The 12,497-nt window shown below is 38.9% G+C and overlaps 1 protein-coding gene across 5 annotated transcripts in view; it reads left to right on the forward strand.

Moving 5' to 3' along the window:
• Positions 1 to 7,189, forward strand: part of dyrk1aa (dual-specificity tyrosine-(Y)-phosphorylation regulated kinase 1A, a) — a 111,497-nt gene extending 104,308 nt beyond the window's left edge. For all 5 annotated transcript variants that reach the window (XM_020533672.2, XM_048603134.1, XM_020533665.2 and 2 more), the window contains 3 exons: positions 423 to 729; positions 2,430 to 2,554; positions 3,417 to 7,189. In XM_020533672.2, the coding sequence (XP_020389261.1) occupies positions 423 to 729; positions 2,430 to 2,554; positions 3,417 to 4,028 (1,044 nt within the window). In that variant the 3' untranslated portion in view covers positions 4,029 to 7,189. The remainder of the gene's footprint in view (positions 1 to 422; positions 730 to 2,429; positions 2,555 to 3,416) is intronic.
• Positions 7,190 to 12,497: the final 5,308 nt, after the last annotated feature.

Consider the following 12,497-nt stretch of genomic DNA (forward strand, 5'->3'; position numbering starts at 1 on the left):
CAGCATCATAGGAGCAGGAAGGCTGACGCTTCCTTCTGATGAAGGGTCTAGGCCAGAAACATCAGCCTTCCTGCTCCTCTGATGCTGCTTGGCCTGCTGTGTTCATCCAGCTCTACACCTTGTTATCTATAATTTTAGCTTGTTGCTTTTCTGCAAACACTGGTACAAATCTGGAACAAGCCACTGCATAATTACAATTATTACTGCAGCCTTCTTCATTTGATGCATTTTGTGAGGTATTAAGTTTTGCTGTGTTTTCCATAATTTAAATTGAATTCTATTTGAGTGCTGATGACTTAACTGATGCCCTCCTGAATTTAGGGCCTGTTGATTTTATGTGGTCGTGCATGATAAGTTTTCCAGGCCAGTGCAATGTTTCATTTAAAGTATAATTAGTCACAGTCAAAACCTTTTTATTCCAGGAATATAAGCCACCGGGAAGCCGAAAACTTCACAATATCCTTGGTGTAGAAACTGGGGGTCCTGGTGGACGGCGAGCTGGAGAGTCTGGTCATACTGTAGCTGACTACCTGAAGTTTAAGGATCTGATTCTGAGGATGCTGGACTATGATCCTAAGACACGGATAGCTCCCTATTATGCACTGCAACACAGCTTTTTCAAAAAGACAGCAGATGAAGGGACAAACACAAGTAACAGTGTATCAACAAGTCCTGCTATGGAACAGTCACAGTCTACAGGCACCTCTTCTAGCACATCTTCTAGCTCAGGTATGCATCTGCAAAATATTAGAGACTATAAACTAATTTGTTACTACCTTAGAGTGTTTAAATACTAGAAAAATCTTTTTAATATATATTTCCTTTCACGGGATGTACGTATCGCTGGCTATACCAGCGCTTATGGCCCATTCCTAATTGTACTTGAACTGAGTGGTTTGTTCGGGCAGTTAAGAGTAATCACATTGTCCTTGTGAAGGTGTGATTATTATTGGGTTACTTTTTAAGGTGAGAGCTATTGATGCTAGAAAGATTAAGTGAAATATTCAGCCTTGAATATCTGAAAGGTTGGATGCAAAATGTCAGTTGGTCAGCACTGAAGAAAGACAGTGTTTTTTTTAGATCGACTCTTGAATCTAATTCCCGGGCTATCTTCTGAGTAGGGATGTTGATAAGACAGTGAAGTTCTATACAGGTTGCACAAACTCCTTTATGCTTTTACTTGTTAATCCTGAAAACTGAGCTAATCCTGAATCCTGACACAATTTATGTGTGAATTCAATAAATATCTTGTATCAAAGAGTCTAATGATGACCATGAACCCATTGTCGATTATCAGGGGGGAAAAAAAAAAAACCATCTGGTTCACTAGGGAAGGAAACTGCCATCTTTACCTGGTCTGTGACTCCAGATCCATAGCAATGTCGTTGATTCTTAACTGCCGTCTGGGCAATTAAAGTTTTGCAATAAATGCTGTTTGGCCAGCAGTGCTGTCATTCTGTGAATGAATAAAAAGTAAATATAGTTTTCAGTTATTGAAGGAACCATAATGCTGTTTAGAAATTGCTTGTATGTTTAATGAGCAATGACTGGGACTGTAGCTCTGTAACAGGAATTGTTTGTAAGCATATATGGACCTATTTCTGTTGGAAGTTACAATATTTCCTAATCTCCATGCAACAACTTCAAATTTAATATTACTACTAGAATCACTATCTGTTTCTGAACAGTACCATACCCAGATAGAAGGAGGCAAAAAAAATTGAAAATGCACTGATTCAAAAGCACACAGATAAAATTTAGGTTCTAATTTTTGTTCTCAAAGTGACAGTTTTATGATCTCCGGGATCTATCTACAGGATTGTAGACCTGGTCTCCAACCCTGCTAGGACACACACTACGTACACTCCATTAAATTTTGGAGCAGTTTATCTTCCATATGGGCTTGCATTCTTCTTTAAATTTATTTATCTATTCATGTGTTTAATATACACTTACTCGTCTATTGCAAATCAGTGACATATTTTGCTATAGAAATGAAAATGTGCTAACTTCTTTTGGTTAATAACATCAAGTCGTTCTCTTTGCGGTACTGCTTTGTAATTCATTTCAAAGTGCACCTCTTCCATTGTTTCATCATGTACATGTTAAAACAGTCAATACTTCTGCTGTCTGAATATTTTTTCTGGTACATGGAACAAGACATTGATGCATATCCAGAGCTAATATGTTAACAGTATTTAAATTGAAAACTTGCGGTGTTTTGCTAATGTTGCAGTATATTTAAAGGATAAGTGCAGATTATTCATGTCTGTTACACTGAGAGTTTCCTGCTTTTCTTTGTCTCCTCTTCCCTCACCAATTACCAGCCTACCCCCCACTACAAACCTTCAGCCTCCTCCCACATGGCACACATGATGCTTTGTGTGTTGACTTTTTGTGAAACACCTATTAATGCTCATCTTCTATAGGTGGCTCTTCTGGGACAAGTAATAGCGGAAGGGCACGGTCCGACCCAACGCATCAGCATCGGCATAGTGGTGGCCATTATAGTGGAGCTGTCCAGGCCATGGACTGTGAGACACACAGCCCACAGGTGAGTTCTGTGTTTGAAGAAAGTCTCCACTCCTCCCTTCACGTCCCTATGATTGCAAGCTTGAATTCCAGTGATGTTTGACATCTAATTCTGTCATCTCTGTATGTGTTTAGTTTAGACAGTTCTTGCAGATCAACTGGATGGGAATTTACCAGATGAGCATCAAGCTGTATTTTGAGCTATAAATAAAAATGACATCTCACTTATGGTAAATGCCTCCCATCAACGAGCAGAATGATATTAGCATAGTTAGCTATGGAAATGTAAACAGTCACAAATGCTGAATTAAAGGAGGAGTGTAGTGGCTTGCAGTGTTTAAAGGTGAGGTGGGCAGGGAGTTCATGGCTAGGATCATAGCTGAAATTGTTTGCTATTTCTCGTTTCATATATTCTTTTACACGCTAAAAATAATGATTCTGAGCTGTTAATTTTGTCCTTGCTGTTTAAAGACAGTTCTGTTAAGTTAATTTTGTGCTTCGGCCATTCACGTGTGTTTCTTATATTCAGTTCTCCTAAACTACTCTGAGCCACTAACGCATAATAGCATTTGGTTTTCCTCTAAGCAGCAATCTGTTTGTGTGTCTGTGTGTGTATTTCTTTGACTCATAAACACTTAACATGGATTTAACAAGATCGGTTTTATGACCTATAGTTTTGCAGGAATGCAGTATATCGCACATCAATATTAACAGGATCATTAGTTTTGAGATGAAATGTTAACTTATTTAAAACATATTCATGCTTGAGATATCCACTGATCATTATAGTTGCACTGAGATATCTTAACTGTAGTCAGCATGCTTATTGTTTTGAAGTTAAATGTGAAGTAATGGACTTCTTACTGTGCATTTTTAAAACATAGGTTCGACAGCAGTATCCTGTGGCTTTGGGATGGACGCCTGGTGATACCACGACACAAATCACGGTTGAAACTCATCCAGTTCAAGAGACAACTTTCCACATTGTTCCCCAACAAACGAGTGCATTACATCACCACCACTCTAATAGCTCCCATCATCACCTCCACCATCATCACCACCATCATCATGGACAGGCCATGAGCACCCGGAACAGACCACGAGCTTATAACTCCCCGACAAATGGCTCCGTTGCCCAGGACTCGATGGAAGTGGGACATAGCCACCACTCCATGACGTCCTTGTCTTCCTCAAACTCCTCTTCGTCAACCTCCTCCTCTTCTGTTTCTGGGTCTCAAGCTTATCACAACCGGCCTGTTGTTGCCAATACTTTGGACTTTGCTCAGAATGGCACTGTGGACATTAACTTGGGTACATACTCCAATCCCCGCCAAGAGACAGGAGTGTCTGGCCCACAAGTGTACCAATTTTCAGCAACAGCTGGTTCTGCCCATTATATGACAGAAGGCCATTTGTCAACGCGGCAAGGAATGGATAGGGAGGAGTCTCCGATGGTAGGTGTTTGCGTTCAGCAGAGTCCCGTCGCAAGCTCGTGACTACATTGAGATGGGGGTTTGTTTTTGTTTGTGTGTCTTCAAGGTGGGGGTTTTAACAAAAAAAAAGTGCATTGAGAACAGTGCTGCTTTGGAACAAAGGAAACGGAATGGACAGGTCAAGAGCGCAGAGCTGATTATATTTTTAAATTGAAAAGGAATTTGCTAATGGACTGTGGAGTGCAAGTGCTTAAGACTGGATTCACGCCCAGAAACCACCTTACACTTCGTGTTATGGGTCATCCTGAGGTGTAGTCTCACCTTATGCTACAATTCTCTTACACAGCATCCTGCCACCTGTGTTAGCACAACCTGGCATGGGTGAAGTAGCAGCATTAGTTTAAAAGCCACCTGGAAAAAATAGAAATGGAACTGCAGATTGTTTTTATGAACGGTCAACACTTCTGTCTTTTCTGACCTATTTTGTCAACTTTCTTTAAAAAAAAATTCCCCAAGTACCGGAACATCCTAATACGGTCCTGTGATGTGCTGCAGAACAGGAGGGCTTGATAAAGTGGAGCTAGCTGCCGTCAGAGCAGAGTCTGAACTGAGAGGACACTGAAAATGAAATTTCAAAAGCACATCTGGCATGCTGAGTGGTGGTTAGTAAAACAACCTTGTTCTAATCGCACAGGAACTTTGGAAATTTTTTTGGCCCTCTGGTTGAATCAATTAATGGTTAAGTAGCGATTGAATGTTCATTTTGGTCCAGTCATTGGGATACAGTGAGTGGCAATCATAGTCATTCTTGACCTACTGCTTATATTTTTGAGTGGCAGTTGAATATCCTTGGCCTTTCGATTTTGGACATTGACTGAAAAAACTGTTGTAAGAGGCTTATCATTTAACATGCCATAGTGCAGAGGTCATTGAACTTTCAGATAGTCCTTAATTTTTTTTTTAAAAAAAGCAAGCATGGGTAATTAATGAGGCTTTTGTTGGAGGACGAATAAACTGACCCTTTCCCACTTTTTTTTTTCTCCCTTGGCTCCTACCCCCATTACCACTACTATCACACCACCACCAGTTGCAGGGATTGAAGAGGTCATGAGAGGTCACGTGTGTCATGTCGTAATAGCTACTTCCTCTGTTATAGGTTACAGAAGTAGTGATCTCCAATTTGCTGAGATAAATATAACTGTCCTTTCTTGGACTTATTTCTTTCCCTCTCCCACCCCATCCTAGATTGCTTTTCCTTCAGCACGACAAAGACAATTTTTGCGCAAAGACAACTCCTGTTCGAACATTTTTAAAATGCAGAATTTTATGTGACTGCTCTCGCCTCACGATTATGCTGTGAATTTTACAAGAATTTATTTTCCTTTTTGATAATTTATTGTACCAAAGCTGTTTTTATAGCACATAGATGTCTGTAACCAATAATGTAGCAGTTCTGCACTTTTGACAAGGTATATTTAGATCATTTTTCTTTTAAATGTTAATTATAATTATGGCTATACCTAATGCTTAACAAAACTGGAACTGATAGCTTTATGCAGTACTTTCACAACCTGAATATGTTGTAGTCTCATTTTACTGTCTTTTCACCCAAAAAGGGATTCTTTTAAAACCTGAGGAATAGTTTCTGATTTTAAGTCCAGTTATTAGATGCTTGTTTGGCTGGCCATAAGACCTCACATAACCGTTGATACAGACCAGGTAATTAGATGAGGTCTTTTTCATGTAAGTAGGTGGAAGGACCAACCATTTACCAGTTGGTGCAGAACGCTCATTTTAGTTTTGTGCTAATACCTATATATTCTAATGGACCATTCTGTGTATTGCGCATGCTAAAAAGGGAGACTCATCTGTAAAAAGATATAGATGATGCAAACTCACCTGAGCCAAAATAAGCCATTTTGTTTTTATTTAAAAGGGCACACAAATCTGTGGACAGAAATTGCAGTGTGACAACTGCAACTTTATCAAATGCAAACTCTTACTAAAACATGAAGACAAGATGTTATTAAAAAGTTTAGTCTAACTTAACTGATCCAACTGGATCAGTACCAGGAAAAGCAATCCGCTTTCAGTCTGCTGTAGTGTTGGTAGCCTATGAAATTTGAATCCTTTTTCACTGGTCGCCAAGCAGTAATAGCTGGCCTGTGCCCAGTGATCATTTTTCGGAAGAGCCCAGTCAGTTTTGACTTCAGTGTCAGTTGATTGTTAACTATAAGTGTCTTTCTACAACCAGGACAACTGTCAATATATAATTTCACTCAAATCAACTTTAATGGTACGGCATTATATTTCAAATATTAAAAAATCGCTGAGGGATAGACAAGACCCCTCGAGTGAGGTAACACAACTCTTCACTAACTTCTAGAGTTGTAGATCTGACCTTGAATATTGGTAAGTGAAGTCCAGAGTGGTGGACATTAAATCATAACCCTGTTGAGGGCTGAATTCAATTTTTTTGAAGGAATGTTGATGGCTAAGAATTGCTGCTGGCCTTCTTTAAAATGCTTGGATCTCCATTGATGCAAATTCCAGAGATCAAAATCTCTCTAATTTTGAGCAGCAAAGCCAGAGAAACACAAACATACAGCCATGGGTGCAATGTTGGATCTTAGTTAGGATTTTGGATATTAAATAGCAATGATCCATACTGACACACTCAATACCTAAGTTAGGCAGAGTGTTTAATATAGTATCATTTGCTATTAATCTAATAAATGCCAAATACAAATAGCTATTACGTGAGATCAGTTTCTAAATCCAAACTAGTCAGATCTGTATCTGATTTTTAACAGTTAACATCTGTATTACAACCAGTCACTTAATATGCACACTTTCTTTCTTCATGTGTGTGCGCCTCTTGTCTTGTGTCTGTGTGTGTTTCATTAGTGTCTTGGCACTGCCTTGCTCTAGGCCCTCTCATCAGCATGCGCTCTTGCTTGCATCTCTCCTTTTCTCTCTTGTTTCGCCTCAATTTACAGTCCAGTTTTGTTTGCTTGACTACACAGTTTGGTTACAGGACTTCTGACTGTGCATTGTAAACCATAAACAGCATGGAAAAAGGTTAAGTACCTGTGTCCAGAGATTGTAAGACCTAGTCAAGACTTGCTGTGTATATTGTAATATGTTAAATGACAAAAGACAAGCCCTTTGTATTATAGTCATGCAGTCTTATGTATGATAAATAATTGAACAATTGGTCCTCATACTGTCCTTTTGTGTGTGTTTTATTCCTAAGTCTCAAAGTCTGGACAGCTAACACAATGTTTTAACCAATCTCAGTTTCTTTAATAATAACAATGCAAAACTACATAATATAACAACATGGTAAAGATACATTAAAATTGTTATTGGGACAATCTGTGCTTCCATTTGCAAAAACAGAACAACTTACTCACAAGTGATTCAACCTTCACATGCATTCCAAAGCATTTTGTTGCCAACTACTTTATACATAGCTGTTAAAAATGGTTTGAATTGAATTCTCTGGTTTTCTTTCTTTCTCTCTTTCTTTCCTCCATGTGGTGAACTGCGTTGCTGCATGATTGTCATCTACCAGATAGCTCAAAACTTTAACTTCCTTAATGAATTCATCTTCCTTTTATGGATGCCATGTATAGTAAAGCATTTGGCTATACTTGTGGGGCTTGACTAAGAAAGAAGAAAAAAGCGTGTGGGACATTTTCAAAAATGTCGCTTCATACTGAAGATATTACACTGCTGAAAAAATGCTTTGTATATTTGCAAAAACAAAGTGTAGTGATTTTTGCAATCTCTTGTTCTGAGGGTGGAAGCAATGCCAAAACTACACTCATTTTCCCAACTATAAACCAAAGAAAATCTTTATTTCACATTAGAGACAAAAGGTTTGTAATTCCTTCATGTTTTGCAATGAAAGTGCAGGTTATTCACAAAACGTTTGTTACTGTTTGTTAAAAATAGTGCACCTCTTAAGTGTCACCGTTCCACCAAAGAAATGGGTTATTCATACTCGTGTATCGCTTTGGAACCACGACAGAGGTTTTTCTCAAGGATGAATTCATCTTAGAATGTCTTTATTTGGATTCTCCGTAGATAGTTTGACTTCCAGATAATCTGTTCTAGGCTGAAGTAAATGTCGCTGAGGGGCTATGATTTAGCCTCTGGATATTGGTACTTGTACCATGGCTTTTCAGACCATGTTGCTGCTACATGATTGTTTGACCCAGAGTCATTATATATAAATTAAGTAATTATGTAAAAAGAAACAAATATATCGAGGCTAGCTAGCTTTATCTGTCAGTGTGGCTTCGGTTGCTTGAGGGAAAATGTTGATACAAAATATTGTTCTTGTTTGTTCCGAGCACAAATGATGTTATCAGCGCATGAAAAATGGCAGCAAAGACCTCTTACTTTGAAATATAATTTGCAATTTCACAGTTTTGTTTAGCAAATTCAATGTTACTGTTATCTTGTGCTTACAGGTTCACAATTCCAATTTAAGACATCAACTTTAAAGCCTTCTTGGATTTTGCAGCTGCTTTTGATATGCTATCTAGCTTAAAAAGTAAGATAATTAATATTTTTGCTTCTGAAATTCTTAGGATCAAGGTTTATTGACAATGAAAAGGTTAACTAGCGCTTGATCTATACACAATAGAGTAACTGTCCACATCAGTCCTGTTTCCTGGTTTAACCCTCTTCTAATCTGATGTACGTGCACGTTAGGGACTTGAGGATGGAGCTAACGTTCTCACCTGATCAAACATGGTTATGTGGGAAAATGGAGCTAATCATGTAATCAGAAAATTCCAAGAAAACTAAATACAGACCTTCATATATTTTTTTTTTTTCAGGCCTTTAAAGAAAAATATTTTTTAAAATTGAGTAGTTACTGCGGAGAAAGGTCTTTCGTTTAGACACAGTTTTTTCTGTTTGTGTTCTTTTAAGTGATGTTGGCATTGCTGGCAAGACCAATAATTTGTTGCCCATGTCAAATTGCCTTTGAACTGAGTAGCTTTCAGTGCTGTTTCAGAGGATATTTATGAATTGTCCACATTGACTCCAGACCCAAACATGCAAGTTAGACCAGGTAAGAGTGGCAGATTTACTTCCTTAAAAGATCTTAGCCCACCAAATGGCTTTGCACAATATCTATGATAACTGTATGCCAGCTATTATTGAGACAAGCTTTCAATTGCAGGATTTTTCTGTTAACTGAATCTAAATTCCTCTAGCTGCTATAATGGGATTTGAACCCAAATCCCCAGGGTATTGGCCAAGGTCTCTGGATTACTTGTCCACTGATGCTGCCATGAGGCCACCAACACCTCATCTGTGTCATGGATGGAGTAAGATTAGATGAGTCAGCTTCTGTTGGTTCACTGATTTTGTGATTTTTGATATCTACATGGACCATGATTGGCTACTCTCCCTCACTTCAAGTGCCTCTCCAGCCATGTGCAGATATTCCAAATGATGACACCAAGTCGGCAACACAACCACCTGGATTCACTTTCTTTGCTGAGAACAGTGTCAGTCACCCTCACTATACTGCTGTCATCAGTTAGGTCATCCACACTGCAGTCCTTGCTCATCCAGACCTCTTAAACAATTGCACAGGCTGAAATTTGTGTGCTCCTGCTGTCTGGATGCCTTGTGCACTTTCCTTGCAGGCGTAGTCTTCTGTCCCTGAACACTGACCAAAATGTAGAACTTGAATGTATGAGGGTTGACTGCCTCTTTGTGTAAATAATTCGGGAATCTATCCCCTTCCCTGATGCATGCTATGATTGTTCACCTTCCAGCTTATAAACCGAGCCAAATCTACTGAGATTTCCAGCAGTTGATGCAGACAAGTAACGTGCAACATAAGTGCCGAGCAATAGCAGTCTGGAACAAGAGGGAATTTACTGTTGCACCTTGATGTTTACCATCATTACCATCTATCAGCATCCCCCTCTATCAACATCCTGGGTGTTGTTGCCATTGTCCCAAAACTGAACTGGACCGACTGCATAAATATTGTGGATACAAGAGAAGTCAGAGGCTAAGACTTCGACAATGACCAATTTTCCTGTCTCCCAATATGTGCCTCATACATGCTGGACAAGTGATAAGTGTAATGGAATACTTTCTACCCACCTTGATGGCTGCAGCTCCAACAATATCCAAGCTCAGCACTATTCACGATGATGCATCCAGCTTGCTTGACACTATACAACACCTTTAGCATTCATTCCATTCACCAACAACACTCAGTGACTGCATTGTTTACCATCTACAGGATGCACTGTGACAGTTTAGCTGTGCTCCTCTGACAGAACTTTCCAAACCTATTACCTTTGCACTCAGACAAGAACAAGACATACATGGGAATACCACCTCCAGCAAGTGCCCCTCCAACCCACTTGTCAGTTTTACTTGGAGTTATATTGCTCTTCCTTCATTGTCATTGGGTCAAAATTCTGAAGCTCCCTTCCTGTCAGGACTGTGGGTGTGCCTGCAACAAACAGACTGCAACAGATCAAGATGGCAGCTCACCATCACCTTCTCAAAGACAATCAAGGATGGGCAATAAGTGCTTATTTCGCCAACAATAGCCACTAACCATGAATGAATTCAAAAAAATAGGCTGATGCAAGTCCAAGTAGCCATTGGGAAACCTGAAATAGTGATAATGACAGAAAAATAGTTTACGAAAGACTGGTCACTTGATATTTAAGGATGCAAAATCTTTCAAAAAGAGAAGGGTGGAAAAGGAATCTAGGGTGATCATACTGTTCAGATAAAACATTGTCAAGTTGGAAAGAGTAAATTCTTCTGGTTTGAATTGTAAAACAAAAAAAAATTAAGATTGCTGTAGTGGTGACGTGCATGGGATCTCATCTTAATGAAGGCACATATGGTCAATTAAACTCAGCAAATGTCTCCAGTGTGCCAGCTGAGCCTTCAGCTAACTGAGAAAAAGAATATTTGAGAACTGGAATCTCACCTGATACAAAGGTCATGACTTGTCCAGTGCCAATGATCCTCATGTTCCAAATTCCTCAGCAATTTGGGCAACCTGAAGCACTAGAGAAGTACCAACAGCATTGCCTTAATATGGAATAGTTTGTTTAGCACTAATGTTCTCTCCCAAGTGAAAATGCCAACATTGAAGTACTAATCACTCAAGTATAACATTCTTGTGTCTGACACCAGACTCCCAAAGCAACTGGTTCACTTGGAATTTGCTTGCAGCAAGTGTGAATGTCCTTAAAATATTTCGAGGTCCACGTCACAGGAGGCCCTGGTTTATGCCACATCAAAATGGAGAAGGCTCATTCAAGGAGGTACCAAACACATCAGAAAAAATGTAGAAACATCCAGAGGCAAAGTTGGGACATTAGAGAGGGACGAGAGCACCTCTAAACAAGCCATCTACCAGCCATTTCAAACACTGCCTGCTGCATATTGGATGTAACAGCTTCCTCAGCAAGGGTGTCGGTTTAAAAGTTGCAGACTTAAGTGTTTGGTTAAAACCCTGCAAGGCTTATTTGAAGTGGAGAAAATCTAAACTCAATTGTATGAAGGCTTGAGGAAGAGCCAATCTGATCCTCAAGATGGGACATTGAAGCTGCTTGGAGTATTCTAAAGGAGTGTTTTGTGGATTAAAGAGACTATTTTACCATGTGTTTTAAAATCTTTAAATTTCAGAGCACTTATTTTAGAGTTTGGGTTTGTGCGATTGTGGATTTTGGTCGTACGTCTGAAGAGGGTTAAGTGATTAACTTGTTAAGTATTTCTGTAGCCAAAGTGATTTCTTTTTTGAACCATGGTATGAGAGGATGAGTTCTTGGAGGCAAATTACAATTTGTTTACATTGGCGGTTACTACAGGAGAACAAATTAAATAGTTGTGCAATGAGCTTTCATTTTGGAAGATCAGGGACTTTTTTTTTCCCCTTCCTAATTTGGAAAAGAATCACTTAGCTTGACAAAAACCTTTTTAGTTTGTGTTTGGACCGTTCTGCAGAAGTGTTGGGTGCATAAAACTATTTTTCTTGATGAAATGACGTAGTTTAGAACTGTTTAAAAAAAGGGTTACTTTATTGTAAGCAGTTTATTTCAAAGTTCCATACCAGAAGTCTTCAGTTAAAATCCTGAAGTGAGTGTTTGAAGTTAATTCTGAATCCAGTTACATGAAGGCTGTTGCAAGAGACAGAGATTTTCTAGACTTGGAATTGAAGGCTGAGCTAAATCAAACCCTCTGTGATAGAGAAGGGAATTCTCTCTGGTATTTGAGTACTATCTTTTTTTTTTAACAGAAGGTGCTGTTGGGGTAAATGAGATTGTAGTTTACCATGTGTTTCAAATTCTTTATGTTAAATATAAATAGTTTGTGTATCTTATTTTATCTTCATTTGTTTTGTGCAATAAACTTCTGTTTTATTGTTAAAACCAAATCTGCAGCTTTGCGTGTTTGTGTTTGAGCAATAGACCACCTTATTGAAACCCCAAAAAAGGACCAATCAAGGCAGATTTCAGTCTGTGA

The sequence above is a fragment of the Rhincodon typus genome, chromosome 11 (assembly GCF_021869965.1).
Source record: "Rhincodon typus isolate 14 chromosome 11, sRhiTyp1.1, whole genome shotgun sequence".
NCBI classification, from domain to species: domain Eukaryota; kingdom Metazoa; phylum Chordata; class Chondrichthyes; order Orectolobiformes; family Rhincodontidae; genus Rhincodon; species Rhincodon typus.